Source organism: Betta splendens, chromosome 1, assembly GCF_900634795.4.
Source record: "Betta splendens chromosome 1, fBetSpl5.4, whole genome shotgun sequence".
Lineage (NCBI taxonomy): Eukaryota > Metazoa > Chordata > Actinopteri > Anabantiformes > Osphronemidae > Betta > Betta splendens.
The window spans coordinates 13340297-13366290 of record NC_040881.3 but is presented as its reverse complement, the minus strand read 5'-3'; the positions used below and the strand labels follow the sequence as shown (position 1 = coordinate 13366290).

Genomic DNA, 25994 nt, shown 5'->3' with positions numbered 1-25994 from the left:
CCCTTCCCCCCTCTGCAGGATGGAGGGAGTGAATGCAGTGCTTGCCCTGCTGCATTACTGTGGGGCCTGTTATCCCAGCTGTTTCTGCAAAGGCTAAAATAAGACGCTAGGTTGAGTAATGTATTAGCATAAGGGCTGGTAGTGCACTGAATGGATGTAATGGGATGAAAGTTACAAGCATTCCATTAACATCGGATTCTGTCTGAGTGTATTGCGAATTTCTTCAAATTTAAAAAAAGGCCTAAATATACAAGTTAACAGGAATGAGCTGGAGACACTCATCGTGATGCAGGGACAATGTAAAAGGTAGTACACTTAAGGAGAATAGCTCACACCACAAAAAAGTCAGGTTTCTTGTTTTTTTTTAATAATCAGTAAAATCTACTTTAATACACTTTGAAACAAGAGTACAACAAAATAGAATATACTTCAAATGTTGAATATACAAACAGTTCAGTCTGAACACAAACTTCTTTATCTTCCCACTTTGCAGATAAAAAAACCTATGAAATGTAGGGGGAGGGCCAAATCTGCAGAACCTATTCTGGCAAACTGAGCCTTTGCTTTTCCATGAAATAAAGTGACCTGGATCCAGTGGTTAAACATCTTTTGCAACTATTTTGCATAAATTCATAAACTTCTGTCCTTATAATTAGGTCACTGCATTTTTGATTAGTAATTACAAACATCTGCTTGGATTCTTTTGGCAGCACATGTTGACTCAAGTCACATTTCACTACAATTCCTTGCGGCCCGATTGTGTAGGGCTGTAAAGAATGGTCAAAAAATTAAAAGAATTGAGAAAATAATTGATTATTTCACTTTTTTTTCTGGTTTGTGGAGATGCTGGAAGGAATCTGATATTTCCATTTCCCTCTATGAGCATTATCAGCCTGATAGAAACAAACAACAATAATACAAATGTTAAACCCTCTCCTTCCGATAATACTGTCCTTGGTAGAAGGTATCAAAACACAAAAATTACAAGTCAGACAATGCATGAAAAAAAATCTAAGGCTGTTTTGTTAACATTGCCTTCAGAACTGTATAGTATACATGACCATATTTAGTCTGACAGCATTCCTTGAAGCATATTTCAGCTCCGCTTGCTTATAGCACCACCCACACTTGTTCTGCACAGTGATATAAGTAATAAAAAACAAGCATCTGGGTTTTAACCTTCACAGAGGGCAAACTGTCAATTGTGTTCTGCGTAGGCCTCACCAGACCCCTGCTGTGCTTTTCAGATCTCACTTTTGGGTTGGTTGGAATTGTTTGCCTCTATTTTTGTAGTGTTTCATCTTTTTTTTTATACTTCCCCAGGTTAGGTCTTTCATCCACAGAGAATGTATAAAATGTAGTGATCATCATTGGTCCCTTCACCGTTTCCAATGAGTCCCCCTAAAAGTGTGTGTCCTGTGCTGAAGGGGCTCTGTACACAACTGGGGTTGAGAGGGAGGCCAGCTTGATAACAAGAAAATAAGACAGGATGAGGACTTAAAAAAACAAAAAAATTAAAAACAACCAAAAAAAAACAGGCCTTTGCAAGTCTTTAAAGTCTCACAGACTGCTGCTGGTTATTATGAGAATAAAAATCATTTTAGAACAGTACAAACTAGCGCTTTGTGGCAGACGAAAAATGTTAAATGTGTGTCTTTCAGCACTCGGGCTCTTCCCCCTTTATCGTCACCTCAGGTGCGTCCAGTTTAGCAACTATCTCGCCCTCCACACACTGCGAGTGAACATTTTTGGGGTTCACTTGGTTCTGCTGGACTGCTACGGGCACCTGCACAGCCTGGATCTGGACTCCAGCAGACTTCAGCTTCTCCAGTGTGACTCCTCCACTCGCTGGCACGCCTATGACCAGCTCTGAACCGTTAACAACACCGCTAATGATGTGAGGCTGTGCCGTCGCTGTCTGAGTGGCCGCAGATACTGTGACGACCCCCGCCCCATTGGTGAGGCTGCCTGACTGTGACACTACCAGGGTCTGTGGTTGTGTCGGTGTGGGCACATTGAGCCTCATCACTTGCGCACCTGGGGCAACACCGACGGGTGCAAGTGCCCGGACTGCCAGGGGGCTCCCAAGAAGGCTTATGCCGCTAGGCTTGTTTGTGCCTGTGGACGTCTGGAGCTGACACTGAGCTAACTGATGAGCGGGGATGGTAATGATCTTAGCCAGCTGGACAGTGATCTTGTCTCCATTCTCTGCTGTGGCCGGGACCATGGTAGGGATGGTCTGGATCACAACCTGTAGAAAGGTGCATGTTTATAACCAAAACTGATAACTGATGTGCTACCATGTAAGAGTTACATTCAATTTTTAACTAATACTCAGATTCTTGTCACGAGTGTGTTTTCAAACCTTCTGTTGTGAATTGGGGTTTCCTGCAGCACCACCAATAGCAGAAGTATTAGTGAGGAGGGTGGTGTGACCAGCTGCTCCTGTTGTTCCTGCCGGCTGCTGCACAGCAAGTGTCGAGATTTTCTGACCCAGTGATGTTGTCATGACGACAGGCACCTGCATAGCCACCCGCACTGTCCTGTACATAAAGGGTAAGACAGCAGAGTTAGAGGTCTATACTATATGAGGAAGACAGGCTACAGTACTCTGCCCAACTGAAGGAGTGTAACCTGGGCACAGTTGGATTAGAGATGACAGCTGTGTGAGACTGCTGGGCCTGGTTTGCATCTGGGGGTGCTGAAACTGTCACTATCCGTGGAACACCTGCTGACACTGCTGCACCGGCTCCGGCTGTCTTGCTTCCAGTGGTGACAGATGTATGCACCATGTTGGCTCTGTTAGCGACCCGCAGGATGTTGGGCTTCTTGGACGATGACAGCTCGGTCGACTGGAGCAGCATGTCTGAATGTGGGGGAACACGCTCATAGGATGCTGCAGTGTCTGAGCCAATCAGATGCTCGGGGGAAGACATGTCTGCCTTGTCATCGTCGATGATCACAATATTTTTGGGCATCTCTTTAAACTGGTAAACCAGCCGCTGTCCCTCTACTTTAGCAAGAATGCCGCGCTGGTAGTAATATCTGCAAAGACATGATCGTAAGTCGCTGTGCTCCAAAAGCACATATCCAAACAATGATAATGTCCACAAACATTTAAGAACAACACAGACTACTTCACCTTAGTGCTCGTCCCATCGTCTCATAGTTCATATCTGGCTTGTTCTTGTGTTTACCCCACAGCTTGGACACCGCTTTCGAGTCAACCAGTTTAAAGATGCCCTTCTCTCTCTGGGTCCACTTGATGTACCTTGGACAGGTGTTCTTGTCCTGGAGAAGGTCCAATAAGAACTCCCACAGGTAGGTAGTGCTCCCTGCTGGAAAACAAAGAGGAGTTGTTACAGTGCTAAATTGTGTGTGTATAAAGGTTTGATGAAGGTAGATCAGAGTTTTATATTTAGCTAAGTAAATGTTAGCCAGATACCTTTCCCTTCTCTTGGTTTCTTCTTAATCCCAAGATCTGGTGAGCCGTTAGAAATAGTTGACTGATGTATCTTTGGCTTCCTTCCAGCTGTGAAATCAAATATTTTAAAAAGGGGGTTACCAGTTTTATTTAGTCGTTCTGTTCTGCTAAAATTCTCAGTGGTAGTTTTGAGTTAAATTACCTAAATTAAGACTACTTAGCATTTAATGCATGGGTGAATTTTGTAATGGGACGAACAAATGGAAATTGCTGGTTTTTTTATGTTCAAATGTACCTCTTCTTTTCCGTACAGGCTCGTGCTCCGGTTCTGGTTCTGGTTCTGGTTCTTCCAACAAGGTTCCTATTTCATCTTCCTCCTCGCAGCAGTCCTCTGTTGATATCTCCACCTCTGTCTCTGCCATAATGTCAGGACGCATGGCAGCATGGAGGAAGTCTGGTGTCGCTACACATGTCGGAATAAAAGCTTCTAGATGAAGCAAGAGAAACACAAAACTGTAATTTTGTGCTTCGAGCTGCATTATAAAGAAAATTAATATGAAAATTTATTTATTACTATCAATGCTAGCCAGTCAGTTTGGATAGTACGTTGAACAACCATAAACTTTTGTACTTTACTATGAAACAAAAAAATCCATAGCACAATATAACAAAGAAACAAAACTGTTAATGCAACATATGTTTTACAAGTGATGGTTAGTAATTTAACTATGAAACAATAATACCAACATTTTTTGTATGGTGTCTTCGTTTACCACTACGCTACACTTTGTGTGTGATGTACCTGGGCTTCGACCCTCTCTGAGGCTGGAAGGTGAATCCATTCGTAGCAGGGCTTCTGCTGCCTCAATGGTTTTGTCAGAGCAGTGGAGACTGGTGCCGTGAACAGACGCCTCCACTGAATGAAAAACAACACAAGAAATAATTAAAATTAAACAACGATAACTAAATAAAACACACACACACACACACACACACCATTATTCAAAGCACAAAACTTGCCATAGGACAGTTCTGCACCTGTTCTTGTTGCAACCCCACTTGCATAATCATGTGCACATCTTGTGAAGTGCACTTGTATGCACTTTTATTTAAAACTAATTATAATTACCTGTCAATCCTCTCATTTTTAACATTACTATCTAAATCAATGAATTAACTATTTGTCGCCCCCTAGTGACATGTTACATTACTTTTGGGTATCTATTTCTGTAATTTCAGTGGGAAATATCACAAACCAGACAAATAAGTTGACTTTATATATTACATAAGCACAAGATTAGAGTCTGTTAACATTTGCTGAACTGCATGTCATGACAATGTGTACACTACACTTTTGCTGGAGGACCGCAAAAGTACCTGTACTAAACCTACAGCTGCTCACCAATGTAACTTAAGGTTAGTTATCCTGCATGGAAGACACGGCACATAACCACACAAACATTTATTTCACATAAAGGAACCCAGCCTGCAGTAAAAGAAATGATACATGTCCCATCTGGGACCACAGGGAAAAAAACAGGCCACCTGCTGCTGTCAATCACTGATGGGAAACATGAGATCCCGATATACCCTGCCCTTTCCATGTTTGGCTATCTTACTGATGCAACAGGCACTGCCGAGGGAAGAGAAGAGAACTATGTTTAGACTGCCCCACTCCTTTAGCACCTCTCACAAGCAAACAGGACATGATGGTGGTCATCACAGCACAGATCCTATTGGCATGCAGAGCTGCTCCTGAAACCAGGCAGTTGTGCTATATAATGAACAGATAAAGCTGTGGGGTCAGAAATCTCTTGCTAGGTCTGACCTGCATCCATAATTTGATGATTCAAGGCTGTGGTTTTTTTTAGACACAAGAAATTGAAGAGGACTTTTGTAAAAAAAAAAAAAAGATGTATTATGTTGAAATATATGGACTAAGTGATAATACTAGGAAAAGGATTTCTATTTAACAACTATATTACAATGGAACAGCGCCGAGAGGAGCAGCAAGTCCGACAAAAAGTAGTGCTGCCACTAATGACTTCCGTGTTTACACTCCTTATCCTTTCCCTCCAGTTCTCTTCGAAGACGTTCACAAATCCTCTTGTCACTCAACACCCAACCCACATTCTATTTGCTCAAGCTCGGCTTTAAAGTCCGCCCCTAGTTAAATCTGATTGGAAGGCTGCTGATGTTTAAAACCACTGCCAACGCTAATGGACAAACGGTGAAGTCAATCACAGACACGCCCCGCCCCTCGCATAAACAATGCTTCCGCCATCGGTATGGGTCAAAAATACTTTGAAATCAATATAAAATAAAAGTGAAAACGAGGCGGTGTGTTCAAAGCTCAGTATTCAAGAACATACGCATTAAGCAGGGGAAAAAAACTCAAAATCAATCTTTGGACGCGGATGTAGTCGACGGCTAAAGCCGCACTTGAAACAAGAGTGAGTGAGCCAGGCCATCAAGGAGAACACAAACCACTGAACACAAATTTAGCACTGTACTTCATATGCGAAGTGAACACATTTTGTATATTACTAGTGTCACGATTAAAATATTACATTCATTATTTAGCCGTTAATTGGCTTTTAGTTTGTGTAATTGTGAAAAATACATTATTTATACATTATTTCAAAAATCTGCTAACTAAGCCACTCGCGTATAAATGTAAAAACACGCTTGAACTCTAAGTCTAAGAAGCTGAAATATAACAGTGCGAATCATATCTGAGCAAATAAAAATAAACCCACATGTCCTTCCGACTCAGACAGCGTGGCAAAGACGTAGGAAACACAACATCTTTGCACTTCCTGGTTATGCAGAGCCGATCTACAAACCGTTATTCTAAAACAAATCAGGGCGAGAACAATCTATCCCAATATGCACAAAATGCTTCGTGCAATTAACATAGTATTCATGCAGACTGCCAGACCCTAAGAACATTTTGTAGTTCTTTAACAGGGTCTAACAAACAGTGTAGCAACGCCATGCAGGTTGCTACCAAGGTGATCACTTCCTGATTGCCGTCCATTACTTCACTACACCACTCAGCGTACTAGACGCAGAACTCGAAGTTAAAAACATGAACTGCGCGTTCACGTAAGCTCCCGGACCGAGGCTGTGAGTACAAAAACATACGTTACCGGCTCTGATGAGAAGATCGAGCTGGTTTGCGTGTCCCTCATGCTGTGAAGTCGCCATGTTTCCCCTTGCTGCAGATTCACATTGACTTCTCACTGAATTGTATGGGAAGCTACTAGCTCGTATCACTCCGCGGCTAATAGGAAATGTCCTCGAATTCAACGATGCCGTACAGCGGTAGAAATGTATCCCTCCGCCACCGACACAGGAAATCCTTCCTTTGCCCTCCCTCCCTACGTAGCTACTACGTCAAATAAAGAAGCAGTAATTACTGTATTATTATCATTACAGAATAAAAGTATAGATTGAAGAACGATTTGAGTGTTAAATATAAAATAAAAGAATGTGCTTGTAGCAAGAATATCTTCTAGAAAGAGGATAATTCATTACAAGCGTAATATCTTTTAAAGATAGGTTTACAAATTATAATATGGCCAGTTGTCTACATTTTACAGATGATTTTGCAACAGTTAACAGCAGCTCTGACGGAAATACAACTGGAAGGTAAAGTTTAACTGTTACTTGAAACATTATTGAAAATGCAAAACTAGTGGAAAATATACACCAAAGTACAGATAGATCGTGAATATTTTCATAATTTGCAATTAAACGTGAAATAATACTATTTTTTTTACAGAAATATATCTAATAATTTTATTCATTTTGTCATAAATATTGCATTACATATATTGCAACAGCTTTTATACAAATCAAAGCTCAAATTTTAGTGCATCTCAACTATTTGGGCAGTCAACAGTCATAAATAAAACTGGTTCCCTATCTGGTTGCTAATTCTTGCAGTCAACGATTGTCTGAAATTCCTATGGTCGAGCTCCTGCCCATTTTCGAGGTGTTTCTCACCAAGCAAAACAACACTCACTAGAAATAAGGTCAGGAAACAGACTTGACCACTACAAAACTCTGATTTCCCCTCAAAGTGCCCCGTGTTGTTGTGGCTGCTTCCAAAACCATGCGTTAATATAATCAATAGATAAAAGGAAACAATGTCCTTTAGCACTAATACGCCATGTCATTCTTTTTGGCCTTTCAGTTTTACTTCTTACATTAGTGCAAGCTTTCTGTTTGACTGTACATTTAAATTGACTACAAGATGATGAGATGTTTGTTAACATGCTGATGTATTTATTTTTGTTTTCAGTCCAACTGTATATTTTTCAGTTAGGAACCAAGCTTTAAAAATAAATAAATACAAATATATAAGCAATACATATTTTAAAGTTTTGTATTTAGAGAAAAAACACTAAAAACTATGCACCATGAATGACACTGATCCAAGACTGACTACTAATGATACTAATAATGATAATACTATGCATCCAATTGCAGCTAGTAATGCAGATTGGCTTACTTATGTAATTAAAAACAACTTTTCAATTGCATACAGTTAAAATGTATGTTGCTGTAACTATGCAGTATGTTAACAAACATCTATTTAGTGATCACTAATAAATAAAAATTAATAATAAGTACATTGAAGAAGCCCTTTCACCGTTTATGAAAGACCAGCTGTGAAATGATCCACTAGGTGGCAGTGTGGAGTTACCTGAGAACTATGTCCCTGATTTAGTGTAACCCGTGGACAGTGATACTATCATCAACATGTGCAAACAGTGAGAGCTCACTGGATTTATACAAAATTATTATTATTATTGGCTTTGTTTCTGAATATGCAGCCCATACATCTTAACAGAATGTCCCCAATATGTCCCCATAAACATGTTGGGAAGGTGTGCTAACCAACAGCATAGAAAAGACTGAGAAGTAATATACAACCAAATATCATACATGAATACAAGTAGCTCACCTTCTTCCTCTTTGGTCTCCATCTCCTGTTCATCGCTCACTTCCTGCATCAGGTACATTTCGTCATCATAGAACAGCACCTGTGCCGCGTAACTCTGCTCCTCAATCAGACTGGCCCCAGGGACCTCCTCTACTATAACTGCTGGATAGTGCTCCACCTCGTCTGTTTCTTCAGATTCGTCATAAGCCTCCTCAGCTTCACACTCTCCTTCCACCTCTGCCTCCAGCTCCACATCTACCTCACAATTACCCTCCAACTGAGGAAAAGAAAAGAACTACACAGTCAAACCCAAGATACAGTATTTGCTATAGTCACAAAATAGAATGAAATAAGTCAGAAATAAAAAAGAAAGGCAATATTTTGTTGATATTTTATTTAAATCACCTGCTGGGGGTCCTCTTCAGCTGTGACATACTCCACCACTGTCCCACCAGTGTCAACTAACACTACCGAGGTCATAACTCATGCTCCTCGGGGATCAGCCAGTCACATGCAGGGGTCGGCCACAATGCTTCAGCTTAGGCGATCATGACTCCACCAATATAGCATAGAATGGCACCTGGGAAGAGAAATAACAATAATATAATAATAATAAATGGCAAACCCTGCAGAGTTTCATCCAACTGATACTTGTAACTGGTTAACAGTTTCTGCTGCTTCATATTGATTGTGCAGATGTGAGAGGAGTCTCCTGATTCCGCTTTTAGGAAAAGGGCAAATATCCACATTTTATATGACTTTTGACTATTCCTTGGTAGTACAATGACATTCAATTGCAGCAGTAAGGGTAATCTGACTAAAACATAATTACACTGTCCCAATACCAGGTCTCATCAAAGCCTGAGATCTCTTGCATCCCTTTCTTTCATTCCATTCTGGCTTCAGACTGCAGGAAGGGCCTGTCTGCTATTACAGGAAGAAATGCACTGACAGGAAGCCAAGTCATTCCCTCAAACACACGTACTGTCCAGTGGAAGAGGCAGGGTGGACAGGGAGCCATGGTAACAGTTGCTAAGAACTGTAGGGCCCGCAGGTTCCCGTTCTGTAGTGCTCTGCAGGGTGACAACAGGATCTAAGACAAAGGGAAAGCCGAAGCTGGGAGAGGTACACACAAACTTTACAGCACCACTTAAACTGATGCTTTGACTACTTGTGCAACTAACACATGTGAGAAGAGTCTTCCTTTGTTCATTTTTAAATATTTCATACCATACAGAATTATGAGGTTGAATAGAATTAAAAGCTGGTCTTTAAGGCCTGTCAGCATATAAGAGATTGTCCAAGTACCCAAGACAGTAAAATAATGTTAAATTACTAACAAACGTCTGCTTCACATGTGTATGGAAAACACACTAGTTCATCTGAAGGATAATATGACACACAATATTGCCAGATTGCTGATTTCCAAACTCTCCCTTTGAACTAAAGCTCAAAAAGTCCCCTGAAACAGGTAAGGACATCTTTGTGCTGCTAACATAAACAATTCATCTCAGATTATAGGTAAATCTGACTTTCAATTTCACAACATTACTTCAATATGACAGGCAATGCATTAAAATGTGTGAAATTAGATAAGCTGTGTAGTGTATGATGGTGTTTATTGGGATATTCGGTTACTCCTAGAGCTGTGGGTTGTATGAACCACGCTGTGCTGGTGATCCCTCAACTGTAGAGGCCAACAGAAATCCACTGTTTAATTATTTAGCAGCAGACACTAATCTACAGTGTTGCACATACAGTAAAGTAAATGGAAAATCCAGGAAATCAGGACAGAACAGTCGAACAGTTTATATCAGACTAATTTTTCTCATGTTAAGTTGGGAATACATCTTCTAATTTGGACTTCTTCCTTTCTGTTCACCTGCCTATTTAATCTGTTTGCTCTCCAGTACCGAATTAAAGTCACCAAAGTGCCATGTGTCGTTGCTGTTAATGACACAACAAGCAAAATGCTGTTAAACTGACAAAATGTATAATGCAATATGCGTATATCGTAACACATCTTGCCCATGTGGTCCCTAGGAAGTGAAAGAGACTGTCGTGGTGAAGAGTCCTGTGTGCACATAACAAAATGACCTTTGCACTAAAATGAATATACGAATACAGTCTACACAAAAACTATAAACGACACATTAAGCAGTGAAGCATGACATGCAAACTGCAGGTTGAGTTCTTCAATGCGTTAAGCACATGCTCGCACGCACGCACACACACACAAACAAACACCCACAGTGTCATGGTATCTATGCATGGGAGTTGAGTCTCCGGAACTGGACTTGCAAGTTGTGCTAACTGAAACAAGAATTACGGGACCTGCTGAACGACTGCTAACACGTGGCTGCTTTACTGCTTTTCAGCTCAAACATAAATGGATCAAAAGACTGAATTGTTACTTTTTCAGATAATCTATTAATTTATACTTTGATCAGTCACACTATTGAAAAAAACGTTGTAAAAAAAAAAGGATTCATTCATTTTGCTATTTTTACTCCAAACTGCTAGCTTACTAGTCATGTTGGTATTCCTGGAATCAAAAATATTTCTGCTGCAAAGAAACTCAAGGCCTTATAAAATGCTGTACAGATACCATTATCCTGACAGAAAAACCTAAATAACATTACTACGAACTCAAGTGGTAAAAACTTGCCTGGTCACAGAAAATTCAGAGGGAGTCATAAGAGCGTCTTGGATCTTTGCTTGTCTTTTATTTAAAAATCCAGCAAGAGTAGCAGAGGATAAAAGCCAGGTTTTCTTGCTAAGAAAGTGCCTTCTCCTCCTCTCCTTGCCTGCTTCGGAGACATCCACCCATCCATCAGGGCGTCCATCTATCCTGCCAGCCTGCATGCTCCCTGTGTGTGCTGTGTGGAAGGAACTTCTCACAGCGACTCAGCACTTCTCAGACTCTGCCCTGAGCTCAGATCACATGACATGGGTGGAGAGCGTGTGCGTGTGTGCGCACGCGCACACACACACACACACACACACACACACACACACACACACACACACACACACACACACACACACACACACACACACACACACACACACACAGTCACATGATTCTCCGACAACAGAGCTTTTGTTCCATGTAACTGGGGCTGCTGTTAAAAAATACAACGCCTTGCCTTGTGCCCTGCCCTGCCCTTAACCAACACACATGATGACACAACAAGCATATACATAAGTATGACCTCAGGGTTTAGCTCACATTCATGTAAAAACATTTAACACTACGACAATTATGCGGTTTTCCTTGTAACACTGTAGATTAAAGTAATTAGTTTATTGGATCTGATTCCCAGTGTTTTAGAGGTGTGTATGCATGTATGTACTGCCAATATTAGCCTCAAAGCTCTGGGTTTTGTTTTTTTTTTGCTTATCATATCGTGAATGGCATTGTTGGGTATCTCAGTAGCTCTATATTAAACAGAAATTAGAACCATAAATGACACTGTCTGAAAGAGCAAACTGTGTACTGCATAACACAGTACACACTACAAACTTTCGACACCTCTTTTCATTGTAAAGGTTTTCTTATTTGCATTAATCCAGATAGTGTGAAAAATTCCATCTAAAATATAAAACATATTTTGACTTTTTCTTCACTATAATGCTGTGTTCATTCATAGTTTTGATGCCTCCAATAAAAATCTACAATGTAAATAGTCATAAAAATAAAGACAAGAGATGTGTCAAAACCTTTGACTGGTGAAGTATATCAAGTAATTCAAAAGCTAAACCATCCCCTAAGACATTGTGTCTATGACTGCTCCCTTTGCCTTCATATGCCTAAGTGGCAAAATGGTCTTTTATAGGTTTACAACTCCTATTTAAAAAAAAAGCATTGTAAAATCTATATAATAAACCTAAATTCATAAACCTATATTGCACAATTAAAAAGAGATAACATAACATTTATTTAAACCTATGAAAGAAACGTCAGGTTATTGATGGCAGCATACAAAAAAGGTTTTGAAATGGTTTAGGAACCGCTTTGTGTATCAATTCTGGATCATTATATTCTATGAATAAATAATACATTTGAATTTTTGGATGACACAACCTTTCCAGTGGTAAACCTGAGCCCAATACATTGGGTCCAGACCGTATTCAAGAATCCAGGATATACTGGATGAGCAATAGACAGACTGGTCAATCATTTATCAGCTTAAAGAACAAGTCACTTAAAATCCCTTTAAAAAGTTTACACTGAAGATAACAGGTCCAGGCAACTGGCCTCTAGACGCAGACTAAAGACCAGACACAATCAAATGGTCACATTCCAGTATTTACTAAAGCATACTGCAGACTAGTGACTAAAAGTAAAATACTGGACTAAGCCACCACACATCAAGACTCAATTCATTGTCTTTAAACATAGTATATATTATACAGAGGTGTAGCAAGTGGTGGTTGTACAAACTTTTAGAACATTTTTTTTCTACATTACCCCTTTCTAAACTCATGACAAGGAATTTAAATGACTCAAAGGCTCACCTATTTGTGTCTTGACTTTGTACAATTTATATCTATTTTTTAAGCAATACACCAAATTTCAATATATTTTAACTTTCTAGATATTCATAAGATTACATTACTTTAACCTACTTTGCCTATTAAAACGTACACTTGTTTGTTTCCTTCCCTGCTACAATGACAAAATGGAAAGGTCTACTAAACAATGTCCACAGTATCGATAGTCTACTTATCACAACTTAACGCAACATATTGCAGGGTCAGTATCAGGCAATCTTACACAAAGCCAATATAGGTGTTCTGTCTTTACAGTATAAAAAAATCACAAGGGACAAAATGTAAAAAAATAAGTTAAAAAAAACTTTGTCAAGCACACAAAAACAAGGTTACTCGGCTCCCAACCCATAAAAACAACAGTTGCAATGACACATTTGCTCTTTGGCACAGCAGGTCACCTTAAAATGAATTATCAGCCACACACAAGCTACGCCTAAATAGGAACTAACTGTTTGCTTATTCAGTTAACTAACGTGAGTGAGCTATGTGCCAAAAACAAACTATCAAGAAAAAAAAACAACAAACCACGTAAGCTTGTGTTTGTAATTTGAGCAACTTCCAGCAATTCTTCAGGCACAAATTCAGCATTTTAGCATCCAAGGTGCATTTTCTTCAGGAAATCATTTTGCAAATCTAAAATACCATGCACTGCTAAACCGAGCCATTGTGAATTATGTGTTTACACTAGTCTTATTTGTTCTAAATAAAAAATCTGATGTACAGAAACAATGTATAACCTAAAATCAAAGTCGATCAAAATTTCTACCCCCTCCTCTTCCAGTCCACGAAGACAACAGTTGTGATGGCTAGTTTGACCAACCTCAACCTTAATGAATTACCAGCCAGCTATGTCTCTATTAGCTTGCTATTAGGCTAGCTTCTGTTAGCTAAGTGAGCTAGCAATGTGACAAAAACAAACTGCCCAGAAGAGAAACAAGAAGCCATGTGGCTAACGTTGGCTAACGTCAGGGGAGCGTCACCGTCGTAGGTAACGCTGCACAACTTTTAATATGGATGTTAACGTTAGCTTCTTGGCTAATGGGAGTTTATTGTGTGTGTGTGTGTGTGTGTGTGTGTGTGTGTGTGTGTGTGTGTGTGTGTGTGTGTGTGTGTGTGTGTGTGTGTGTGTGTGTGTGTGTGTGTGTGTGTCATTCAGTAACCTCGCTCCTTCTCCCCGGACCGCTCCGTTCTCCTTCTCGCCGCTGCAGTCGACTGTCGCGGCTGAGGTGTCCCGCCGCCGCCGCTACCGCTAGCTAGCCCAGCATTCACGCTAGCTCGCTAAGCCGTCTGTAGCCACGACGGTAACATACCGAGCTACTTACAGTCAGGCGAACGGAAAACCATCGGCGCTTCAGGTGAGCCAGCAAAAGACTGGAGCAGCAGCCGTGTGGCCGGGACACACCGCTATGGAGACGCGCCCGCTTGTCAGTTTACAACGCTTGTTCAGGCAAACTACACTGGTGACGTCACGACGCACAATAAACAATCAGACAACACTAAAATTAACTACACACAAGATTCATAGGGTCGAGTATATCTTTCATTTCTTGCACTGCTGCATAGATGTCATTGTATTTGACGTGTAATATTAAACTTTTTTGCCTCAAGGAAACAGTAATCACGAGTCATTGTCTACATTTTCAGAACTTTAAACAAGTGATCCTATATTACCATAGATACGTCCACTAAGTAGTGAATTGCTCATTAGTCAGTTACTTACAAATATGCGTTAATTAGGGTTAGCACACAAATTCAAATTATGTTGTTTACACATCACTTTATTTGTTTACATGAACACATTATCATAATAGCAAAGACACATTCACATCACAATAAACAAAATAAAAGCTGATATATCTATTGTTTGATACAGTGTATTGATTATAGTGATCATTTCCACATTGTAATTACTATTCAGCATTATTATCTGTATTAATATGCAATAAGACTCAAAACTGAAAATGTATTATGCAAAATTAAAGTTTGTGCAATCTACAGAAACACATGTGTGCAATATTTTTACTGTTTGTTATCTTTTGTGCTAGTAATACATTATATGACTTTTGAATAAGTATCACCTTATGTCAGGCCTGCTAATACACTATACTGTAGCACAAACATCAAAAATATCCCTTTATATGATGTCATATATGCTAATGTATGTAGGTAAATAGAGTACAATGCTTGAGAAAGTGTACAATAAGATTTTGCAGATATTACTTGGCTACCGGTACATTTAAACATGAACTGGTTTTGCGACTGTTGCACCTACAGGACAAAGGAGATTTAGTTTACAAAACCTAAACCAGATTCACAAGGAGAATGTTTACAAATGTCTATTTCAAGAAAGCCACATTACATCATTTGACCTGTGACTTGTGCTGATGTTTTCACTGGTTATATTGACAGAGAAGCAAGTGTTGTGGAAGGCACACTGTCTGTCATGTCAGGACTCGGATGTCACCATCATATTCTCTGAAGCTGCAACAGAAAGAAGCTCAGCATCAGTTTTGTACAGTATAAAAGTTTTAGTTTAGTTGGCACAGCATTGCGATTTTGCAACTTGTTTGTCATAGCTTAAATAAGTAGAATAGGCATTCATAACATATCTCAGGGTTTCTACAATTTCTATTTTTAACTATTCAGTGCATTTACAGGCAGCAGGAGTTACATGGCCTCATTAGCAGCAAAAACTCAGCTATTATATAATATGTTGCAGCATGATGCCCATTCTACTATGTTTAGTTCTACTCAGACCATCTGTTTGCAGCTGTGCTGCTTTTAATTTACTTACTTCTAACTTTATCTTCTTAATTGTACTATTACATCACTGAGCAGCTTTTTACAGTCCAGATAGACACAGTTGGCTCTGTGGATATAGGCAGAAATACATCTGGTCAGAGCCTCAATCACATTGTGTGGCTTTTTGGTGGGCAATGTCTGACAGAACTAAAGCAATAATAAGTTTAGCCAAGCTTTGTCTTTTTATATGAGTTCAACTGGTGGTTGTTTTCCAAAAATGTTTGAAATTACTGGCAATTGTATAAAATAACCCTAAGAACAAATATTCTACCTTTTTTAGTGTCTATCTTATATAAACCATTTAAGATCTTCACACAAAAGCACAGACAAAACAAGGGAAACGCAAGTAAACATTAAAGTTTCTACTGTATTTTAAGAAAAAAGTGATGTACGATACTGAACCTAATCTAGTTCAAAGTTGGACTTCCGCCACTCAAGACTTTTATTTTATTCCTTTTTAGGTCTTGAGCATGACATCATTGTTTTGCTGTAAGTTAAGTCTATAGGGTTTAAACGCATCCCCACAATATTACACTGATACCTCTGAAGGTCAATTCACAAATGAGTACCTGTGGCTTAAAGATCATTTGGGCTCAAGATGTTTTTAGCTGATGACCCTTGTAAATAATTAATGTGCTATAACACATCAATACTATAGTTACATGTAAATAGCAAGTGTAACTGAGGCGGGCTGTTGTACTGTGCTGCCATCTAGTGGCAGACATTGGCAAAAAGCACATCACAAGACAAAAAGTACAACACAAACACACACTACTAACAAAATAACTAAATGAGTTTGGTTAAAAAAAACATGGTCACTCATGTGTTTGTACCATTCTCTATATTTATCAGTGTTTGTTGTGTAAATGCTAATTACTGTATTACTGTGTGTTTACTTACTTTTCGTCACCGGGGACGCCACCTCCTTGACTTCATGTGTCGTATCCACACCTCCCTCACTGATGGGCTCCTGTCCTGCATCAGTAGGTGGCGCTGCCTCCTCTGCTGATGGAGCAGAGTGGCAGGAGTGGCAGTGCTCGGCCCGGTGGCCTGGAGCGTCTGACTCTGGCTCGGCAGCTGAAAGGACGTGCGGCTCTGACGCGGTGGAGGCTGCTGCCAGCTGAGTCACGTGCGCCTGTGTGGAGGCAGCTTCAGGCGCCTCCTCTCCCAAAGCTTCCTCTGACGACTGGGCTCCCGAGGCGCCATCCGCTGGAGGGGCTTCGGCTGCGATGGTGACTTGCTCGGCTGGTGAAGCGTCTTCAGGCGAGGCCTCAATAACAAAAAAGGCTTCTTTAGGAGGTGCGTCGGGGTTCAGAACTGGATCCTCAACCGCCTCCTCCACCACCTCATCTACTGCCTGAGGGGAAGCTGTGAATGCCTCCTCTGCTGGAGCAGGAGCAGGGGCCTCCTCTGCGACCACTTCCTCATCGTCAGAGAGTTCATCATCAGCAGCAGCCTCTGCAGACTCTGCCTCCTCCTCGTCCACAGCCGCTGCTGTCTCAGCGAAGGACTCTGCGGGCGCTTCTAGGATCTCTGGTTTTACCACCTCCTCTGAGGAGTTCAGTGCTTCCCTGTCTTCCTGTATTTGTTGGACAGCATTCACCAGACTTTTCTCGCCAACAGAAGCCGCTGCAATCTCAACTGTAGAGCCAGACAAGACCTTCACAGCCGTAAGCAGATCGACCACAGGCGCTGTGAGAAATAAGAAAGATATTACGACAATAAATAAAAAGACACGTTTACATTCACTTTATTAATTATTCCCACAGGTGCCAAAAATGTGTTTTAATACATTATGTGATCAAATTGACTTTATTGATTTTTTTTCCATTGCTCTGAAGAGTCATTTTCTGCTGTTCAAATTTAACCAAACCATGAAATAAAAAGCACAGTAGGCAGTGTAATTTCCACTTACCAAGACCACATATCTGTCACTGGATGGTGACCACAGGAGGAGGAGATACTCTACAGGTGACTGACTACCCGCCCCGTTCATGCTCCTCTGATCAAACCTATTTAACAGCATGTGACACACCTGGGTCTGTAACAAAGGGCCTTCCCTCTTCAAACAGCACATGCAGTGTCTGTGGTGAGTGCTAGTGAGCAGTGCCATGGGGGTCAAAGGTGCAGCTGAACGCCCACAGTGTCTGTCGCCCCATGCTAGCGATCCACAAGGGCGCCCTAAAGTGAGCCTCGTAATCTAGGATTAGTCTGAAGCTTTCTGTGAGGCGGCTTTGAGCTCAGCTTCACTCCCTGCAAATAAAAAAAGCTAATACGAATCTGCTGCCTGTCAAATATCTGTGTTTTCAGGGGCAACAAAAAAATGCCCCCTTGAGGTGACTGCATTGTTAAGTGTGATGGAGTATTTGTAGTGTTGTGCAAACATTTACTCAACACATTGAACGTGACCCGTCGCACCTCACTTTGGCTGCAGCGCTCACCTGCGCCAGGTATTTATACTGATAACTGCAATGCAGTGTATTTCAGAGGACGTGGAGGAGTTTTCATAAAGCTTGAAGGCACAGGAGCATGAACGTGACAGACAGACTGGAGCAAAGGAGCATTTCTACAGGAAGAAAATCTGTCTACAGACACATTTCATTTCAAAGTACAAACAATGTAGTTATTACAACAACATTCTCTGACCCCACCCAAAACCATCCTACTTCAACGACCTTAAAACTCTTCTTTAGTGAAACACATCAAAGTTTTTTCATCCAGTGATGTTTTATTCTTTAAAACAGTAAAATTCCCTCAGAGGTGAAGATGACTTTTTTGTTGTGTTACCTAAAAAATTAAAGTGAAAAAGCAGAAGTATTCACACACTAACAACTAAAAACTAATGGCTGAAAAAGAATAATCTGATTAAAGTTGTCAAATACATAATTAAACAGTGAATTCAAAGAAAAAGACCAAGAACAAACAAGCCAATATGAGAGGAGATGTGCAGGAGATTTTAGAACTGAAATAGACCTAATTGGGTTTTGGTCTCTTGTTAGTGTAAGCAAACACTGTCATCACACTGTCTCTCCACTGTTTGCACCATAACTGGAACCAAAGTAAAGATCTGTGGTCTACAGCTGGAAGCAAATCAACCAGTTCACTCTTCTGCTGCAGCTCATGTAGATTTGGTTACACATTTTCTATGACAAAAGACTCACTCAGTCGGGTTGGTTGTCAAGGCTCAATTACGGGAGGGAAAGAAGGCACCTAAAACCCGGACCTGCACTGATGAACCCTGATTTCTATGGAAGCGTATTTCTCCCACCAAATAGTTACTACTCTTTCAATTACTAGCTCATATTATGAAAATATCTCAGTGTCTCTTTATCTCAGTATCTCTCAGTGTGTGGCTGTGAAAACGGCTTCCATAGATTCACGGGTCCTCACATGGGACACAGAACTAAAGTTCATGGATCCACTACACTATTGCAGGTTTAAGCAGCTACGTCTGCATAAGGAGCAGCCTCGGCCTCAGCGGCTGCAGGCGCAGTCTCTACCTCAGCGGGAAGGGATTTGTCTACTGCTGCCGTACCGGTGCTCTCTGCCGCGTGGGCCTCAGCCGGCGTCTCCATGGCGACGGGCGCAGCTTCCGCCGCAGCTACCTCCAAGGCTCCCTCTACGGGGGGCGCAGCTTCTTCAGCTGCAGCCTCCAGAACCTGCACCTCAGAAGCCACATCGGCCGCTTCTTTGGGTGCGCTCTCAAGCACGAGTTCTGCAGCGGCCACTGGAACCGGTTCCGCGGGGACGAAGACAGGCTCACTGATGACCTCCGCGGCCGGCGCCGCCTCCTCCGCTGGCGTGGCTTCTGTTGCCGGAGCTGCAGCTGAAGAATCGGGGGCGGAAATGTGTGAATGCCACCAACATTGGAGCTAAAGTGCTGTAACTTAAACACAGAGCTTGACCTAAAAGCTTCAGTGCAGCGTTACAGAGCATCTCATCTTCGCTGAGAGTGAAATCTACTCAAAATCATGCACGTGTGCTAAGAAGGTGCTAGGAGTCCGACAAGACTTTGGACTGTGTCAAAATCTAAGCAATATGTTCAATACTGTGTCTTCTTCTGAAGAGTTTTCTGCTGTGGAGCGAGTTAAGTCTTTATCCTTACAGACAATAAAAATAGTGCTGTTGGATTATGCATATTATACTTTGTAGTCTGTATTATCACAAAATCTACTAAAAATATCAAGGTAGAAAACAAAAGCACCTTACACACTCATCCATATGATGGATGGCCAGTTAAAGGAAGTAGGAAACTCTGCAAGACTAAAGACATGAAGTCTCTTTCTGACTTCCAGGCCTCGAGCACAGAACGGAACCAAGCCCAGCACAGGCTCCGGAGCCGCTCTGGGCACGGAGCCACAGACTGTCTGGGCTGAATAGACACATAATTTGCAGAGAGAAATCAAAACAGACAGGCATGATGGAGCCATTGACGGTGATCATTGTACCGTGTTTGATATTTGGGTGGAGTCGCACACACCAGCTCAGAAAAGCTGCACGATCTGCTGCTTTAGTTGTTCAGAGTGACATTTACAGCAGCAGGTCTAAAACCTGAGTCCTGGTAAAATAAATTGAAGCTCTATGAAACACCCTGAAAAATCTGAGTCATCAAACTATGTTTTTTATGTTGACATTTTGTGTGTTGTGTCTGTGCCGTGTGTGTGGATTTGCCAGCGACTGACTTTTTGCTGAGGCGTCCGTGTCGGGCAGCCTGTCCTCATAGCGCCCCGTGTCCCCATTCACTGACTTGTAGGCCTGAGAGCACACAGATCGGTGGTTAGTACATTCGATCGAGCACCCAGCATAAAATGACCTAACGCAGATACTCAGACTGTGGCGAGTCCACACAGCTGACGCACACCTCGCGCTTTTTGCCAAGAGTCTGATTGTAAACAGGGAACGAGTCAGTGCAGACAATGTGTGTGTAGAGACAGACTCGGCTCTGTGACATCCAGTGGCTGGAATGTGGTGACGGCTGCTACACACAGTCCAGTCTGACCTGAAGCTGCATGTTTACCACACTGTTCAGAAGACTCTATACACTATATATAGAAGGGCCCATACAGCGAGTTAGTGATGATTCTATAGTATGATAAACAAATGTGGTAGAGATTACTCCATATGGATACGTTGAGCATCTAGCAAAAATAAACATTATATCAAATATCAGGGATGAGGAGGTTATTTGCCCACATAAATGACAGCAGCAGTGAGGCCTCCTCCACACAGGATGAAGTACGTCATGTTGCTGGAGCCCCCAGGAACCCCAGAGGACATGTGTCGCACTGGAGCTGCACACGCACAGGAGAGGGACGAGATACAGAGTTAGTACGTGCATGAAACAACATCAGCTAATTATAGAAATAAGGTTAATTTATCAATAGAACTGGGTTATGTGCACATTTAAACAACCGGCTTGAACTATAGCAGGACCTTTACACAGCAGATCACATGAATACTCTGATGTGCTACATACAATACTATGACATCACTGTGACACCTTGCGTCATTTTTATGGCGTCAACTTGTCTCCGTCCCTTTAATCCAGTTACACAATGCAGCTCTGGTCATTTGCAGCAGAGGGGATGAAAAGACTTACTAGCAGCCAAGCTAAACACCAAAACTGTCCCTTAAATTAAATCCCCATCAGTGTAGGCACACACACACACACACACGCACAAACATACACACACACACACACACACACACACACACACACACACACACACACACACACACACACACACACACACACACACACACACACACACACACACACAATGCCGTGCTCTGGACACTACGGATGCTCAGCTCTTCCTCTACCTCCTGTGACACAGCAGCTCTGAGCAGGGTTTAAAGCCAAGTGCAAGTTATTTATACAGGTAATCAGTTAATCCCCGCAACCAAGTTTTAGTCTGCAAAAATGGACACACAGGTGATGCAGCAACTGTAATCTTACACTTACGCTGTCAATGAACCTGCCTTGGTGAGGTGTCCTCTGCTCCGTGTGTGTTATATAGTGCTGGGACACACTGTGATGTAGTTTTGACTAAACTAGAGTTCAGTGGAAGTCTTGCAGGTTACATTTTGTTTTGCAGTCAGGACAACAATCCGTCAAGACTCTGCCACAGGTTTTTAGACAGGAAATGAAAGCAGCGGTTTGCCCTCCGGCCTGAATTCCACATGCTCAGAGCCCACATTAAAGGATGATATGTGCAAGGAGCCGGAAAAGAGAGAAAGCATCTTAAAAACACACTGCGACCAGGTCTAACATTCTGCTGATCATGCAAACACACCAGTGTCAAACATGAACAAAGCAGAGTCTGAAGTAGCGGCTACAAAGGTGGTGTTCGTCAGAAATATTACGTAAATGCATTTTTTTATGATTCCCACAACCAGGAGGGTTAATCTCAATAGTTTAGAAACAAATGACAGGCAGATAACTGTTTGAAAGCATGATTGCTTCTTTTGTTTGATTAAGTTTGAAATAATTAAATAGTACACGAATGCAGCTTTTATTAATAAGTGAACCCACTAAACGCTCGAGGCAGCGGTCATTTAACTGGTTCCATGAATAACGTGACAACTCATCAGAGGTCGCAGGTGATAACGTCACTCACCACTTCTGCAGGGGAGGTTGAGAGACCTCCACGCCAGCGGCCCGACCCTCTGCCATGCCCGTCTGCAGAACATCCTCGCTCCGTGTGCGTCCAGAAGCTTTTAGGGTGAGAGAAGAGGCGCTCAGCTGCGGTTTGACGCCGATGGTGAAGGGGACTAAACAAAACAGAAGAGTTGATAGAACCCCCCTAGTGGCGACACGGCGTAATGACACCGTCAATACAACAGGTGGTGAAATAACTTGTTTAGCGAGGATATTTTAATATAATGTTGTACATTTATATGTACATTGATTATTTGCAGATATATGCACGTGCATCCACTGTATAATCCACTTCATTCATGGAAAACACAATAAGATGAAGTCATGCTGGCTCTGAGGGAGGATCAGACACCCCTCATGCTGGTTGCAAGCGGATTACAGTCCCAGGAAAGAAACTGTGCGCACTGTAGTTACATAATACACTCAGAGACTGAGTGCTGTGATGCCTGGCTGAGTCAACGCCAGGTGAACAATGTTCTCTGGACGTCTAATGTTATAGTTTACCCTGCAGGTAGCTGTCTGAACCAGCACCCAGAGAAACCAGAGGGACGCTGTAATTTCGCTCACGGGACTTGCCTCATAAACGGTTCCAGCTAAAATCATGCAATACTAGAAAAGTTCACAAGCTGACTGGATCCGAATAGAAGATTTATTAGCATTATCAGCAGCTTCTGCGGTCACTCTGCCGCCCTCCAGTGGTTAAACGGGGATCTGCAGGGTAACGACATAACCCTCTGTTGTAAAAGATAAAACTCTTGTGTCTTATTAAGAAAACAGAGCTGAATGTGAAATCATCGGTCTGCCTCATGAAGCACTGAATAGAAACAAAACAAATCATAATCTGACAGTCAATAATCAATAGCCTTTGTGGCCGACAGCAGCTCCCAGCCAGGTCTGTGAGGGACTTTAGCCTGCGATGTCAGACCCCCACCCCCTCCTGCGCAGCCGTCATCTGGCCGGTGAATGTTGCACCGATGTGACACGTGCACGAGCACCAACACCGTGTCCGAACCGCCGATGCCGCGGCAGGAACCGCTTCGACGGTCGAGCGGAGAAGTTCGTGATCATGTGATGACCTCTGAATCATAGATTGCACACAGCGTTTCGACACATGTGATGCTGTTTACCAACGCCCCCACGCACTTCATGCGCACACAAGACCAATGTGTGACTGTGTTTCAGCCCGGAGTGGCACGACCATTGCATTGACCAAACATTACACGCAGCCAGTCAGAGCATTTCACCAGATAATGTAATTATCACCAGCCAAGTCTTAACAGTGTAAAAATGTTTGTTTCAAGGATTAATTAAGGAAATGACAGTGAGTGTACTTTTTCATCCAGTCAGTAGAGCAGCAGCTTCTTTGGATGGACGTCTTTAGTGTATGATCAGACAATAAGAGTCACAGAATGCTACAGACAGGACTGAGTTTCCAGCAGTGCTGGAAATTAACGTAATCACTGCAGTAAAACACCCTTTGGATCAGGGCCTCCTCTTAGATATCTACATTCACAGTCTTTTATTTTGAAACTCTTTCAACCCATAAGATTTAAACAGGCGCCACACATTTATGCAACTGCAAACATCAAAGTCCCATTTGATCAAAAATTTCCATTTTTATATATTTTTTTCAAGTACACAAGGACACGCAGACGAGCATAAAGCACTAAAAAGTCACATTCCTCTCTCTGAAGGACGGTCGTCCACTCAGCAGCACGTCCACAGCTCTTTCTCCGCTTTTTTCCTGTTGCCCACTTTAAATGAGCCGTTGTGCGCCGGGGCGTCGCCTCCCGACGGCCTCCCCTGTCTCTTCAGCTTCGCGGCGACAGCAAACACGATGTCCTCCGCGCTGTCCGGCTGGAACTCCCCGCCCGCGCGCTTCACCGGCGGCTTCTTGGCGGACGTCTCGAACAGCGTCATGCCGTGGGCCTTGGCGAAGCTCGCGGCCTGCTCCCGGCTCACCTGCTGCGCCTTCCTGCCGGGCTCGCGCAGGTCGCTCTTGTTGCCCACCACGAACCTGGAAGCACAGGCAGCGTGAGGCGCCCGCGGGCCGAGCGGCGGCGGACGCGCGGGGGGCCGCGGGCCGTTACCTGGGCACGTCCTGCCCGACGCGGTTCTGCCGGCACTCCTCCACCCAGGACGCGAGGCCCGCGAAGCTGGCAGGGCAGGTGACGTCGTATATGAAGAGCACGGCGTGGACGTTGCGGTAGTAGTGCTGCACGAGTGACTTCCGGAAACGCTCCTGTCCCGCCGTGTCCCACAGCTGGAGCTGAGGTGAGGGTGGAGGTGGAAGGCAGAGGGAGATCGCATGCAGAAAAACAAAAAAAAAGCTGGTTTTTAATGGTGGGTGCCAGTAAAAGGGAGGAGATGTGAGGACATTAAAAAAAAGGAAAAAGAGGAAACCCACGAGAAGGAAAGTGTGGACAGGAAGGGAAATCATGTGTTAACATACCCCGAAACTGACAGAGACACGCAAACAGACAGAGAGACAAACAGTGAGTCATCGCGACGGGGGAACAATGGATGGAATTAAAGACAAGGAGGAAATCTGCTCTGGGAGCTTCTAAAGTGTCTAAAATGAGATTTAATGTGATGAAAACATCAGGACGCTTGTTTTGCCTTCAGCGGGTGAAACACGTGTTCAATAAGCATCAATAATCAACTGTGTATTTGGCTCCACTCTGTGTGCCGTTAACGCGTTCCACGCTGCGCGGCTCAAATGACTTAATTCAATATGGGACCGACGGCGAGGCCGCAGATGCTGCGTGACTGCGAGCGAGTCACGCAAATCGAGCAGCTCCGCTGATTTTCGAGTACGAGCGTTGTGTGAGTGCACGCAGGGCATCACTGAGAGGAAAACACGGCGGCTTGACGCGTTTAAAGGGTCATTCAGCCACGTGAACTCTGCCGCTGCGGCGCGAAACGTCCCTCCCGGTGTTTACATCAAATATCTGAAAGGATCCGCGTTCAGGTGACGTGACAGCATCGAGTCGTAGTCTTCATCACACGAAACACTCCTCAAACTCATCAAATAGGTGGAGTTTTTCAGCTGCAACAACCGGACAATCGGAACGTCGCCGTGCGTAAAAGCCTCAGTTTCGCATTTTACGCACCGTTTTCCTGTTGGTTTCGTCGCGTGAGCGCGTACCTTGACTTTCTCCTCGTCGACGTCCAGCTGCCTCTCGCGGAAGTCCACGCCGATGGTGGCCTCCACCCTGCTGGGGAAGCGTCCGTCGCTGAGCCGGTGAGTCAGGCACGTCTTCCCCACGCCGGAGTCTCCGATCAGCAGCACTTTGAAGGTGCGACAGCGGGTCATCAGCGAAGAAACGCTGCCCAGAGAGTTGGAGAACTCCAGCGACGACTCCATTGGGCGCCGCAACACCAGCGCCGACGCTCCCGAACGCCGCGTCCGCGAATCCCGCGGGTCCGACGACTTGGGCCAAGGCACCTTTTCCTTGAAAGTCTCCTGCAGGTTCTGCTTTTCGGCGCAGACGCTCCTCGCAAAGCTTCGGCCGGCGTCACGGACAGAAGAGGGAGCTCCCGGGTGTGCGCTTCATTTAACAACGGGGTGACGACGGAGGGTGGAGAGTCTCGTG

General features: G+C 43.0%; 2 protein-coding genes across 12 annotated transcripts; both read right to left on the bottom strand.

Moving 5' to 3' along the window:
• Window positions 1-345: 345 nt before the first annotated feature.
• On the bottom strand, window positions 346-14392 carry elf2b (E74-like factor 2b (ets domain transcription factor)). 9 transcript variants are annotated; one of them, XM_029163512.3, is made up of 11 exons: window positions 14096-14391; window positions 9364-9471; window positions 8784-8958; window positions 8400-8655; window positions 4227-4340; window positions 3720-3911; window positions 3446-3532; window positions 3143-3338; window positions 2635-3045; window positions 2366-2543; window positions 346-2251 (listed from the first exon to the last, which is right to left on the bottom strand). In XM_029163512.3, the coding sequence occupies exons 3-11, from the start codon at window positions 8856-8858 to the stop codon at window positions 1658-1660; spliced, it is 2103 nt and encodes a 700-aa protein (XP_029019345.1). In that variant the 5' UTR covers window positions 8859-8958; window positions 9364-9471; window positions 14096-14391; the 3' UTR covers window positions 346-1657. The 9 variants fall into 9 exon arrangements, with proteins under 9 accessions (XP_029019345.1, XP_055366564.1, XP_040928479.1 ...); XM_055510589.1 differs by having other exon boundaries at window positions 9364-9451; XM_041072545.1 differs by having other exon boundaries at window positions 14258-14380.
• Window positions 14393-14706: 314 nt separating this feature from the next.
• On the bottom strand, window positions 14707-25994 carry mgarpb (mitochondria localized glutamic acid rich protein b). 3 transcript variants are annotated; one of them, XM_029163580.3, is made up of 8 exons: window positions 25547-25679; window positions 22358-22511; window positions 20931-21028; window positions 20420-20492; window positions 19273-19563; window positions 16638-17429; window positions 15730-15804; window positions 14707-15416 (listed from the first exon to the last, which is right to left on the bottom strand). In XM_029163580.3, the coding sequence occupies exons 2-7, from the start codon at window positions 22428-22430 to the stop codon at window positions 15758-15760; spliced, it is 1374 nt and encodes a 457-aa protein (XP_029019413.1). In that variant the 5' UTR covers window positions 22431-22511; window positions 25547-25679; the 3' UTR covers window positions 14707-15416; window positions 15730-15757. The 3 variants fall into 3 exon arrangements, with proteins under 3 accessions (XP_029019413.1, XP_029019423.1, XP_055366565.1); XM_029163590.3 differs by lacking the exon at window positions 15730-15804; XM_055510590.1 differs by lacking the exons at window positions 14707-15416; window positions 15730-15804; window positions 16638-17429; ... (2 more) ...; window positions 20931-21028; window positions 22358-22511 and adding exons at window positions 23608-24415; window positions 24489-24667 and having other exon boundaries at window positions 25547-25994.

Bases quoted from the DNA above. Each gene is read 5' to 3' on its own strand.
- elf2b (XM_029163536.3), bottom strand. From the start codon at position 8,858: ATGACCTCGGTAGTGTTAGTTGACACTGGTGGGACAGTGGTGGAGTAT. The intron at 3,339-3,445 runs GTATCTGGCTAA...TTTGTTTTCCAG, and splicing joins GAAACCAAGAGAAGGGAAAG to CAGGGAGCACTACCTACCTG. The intron at 2,252-2,365 runs GTTTGAAAACAC...ACCTTTCTACAG, and splicing joins ACCCCAATTCACAACAGAAG to GTTGTGATCCAGACCATCCC.
- mgarpb (XM_029163580.3), bottom strand. From the start codon at position 22,430: ATGTTCTGCAGACGGGCATGGCAGAGGGTCGGGCCGCTGGCGTGGAGG. The intron at 17,430-19,272 runs GTACGGCAGCAG...TATTTCTCACAG, and splicing joins CCACGCGGCAGAGAGCACCG to CGCCTGTGGTCGATCTGCTT. The intron at 15,805-16,637 runs GTAAGTAAACAC...CTATATCCACAG, and splicing joins GGCGTCCCCGGTGACGAAAA to AGCCAACTGTGTCTATCTGG.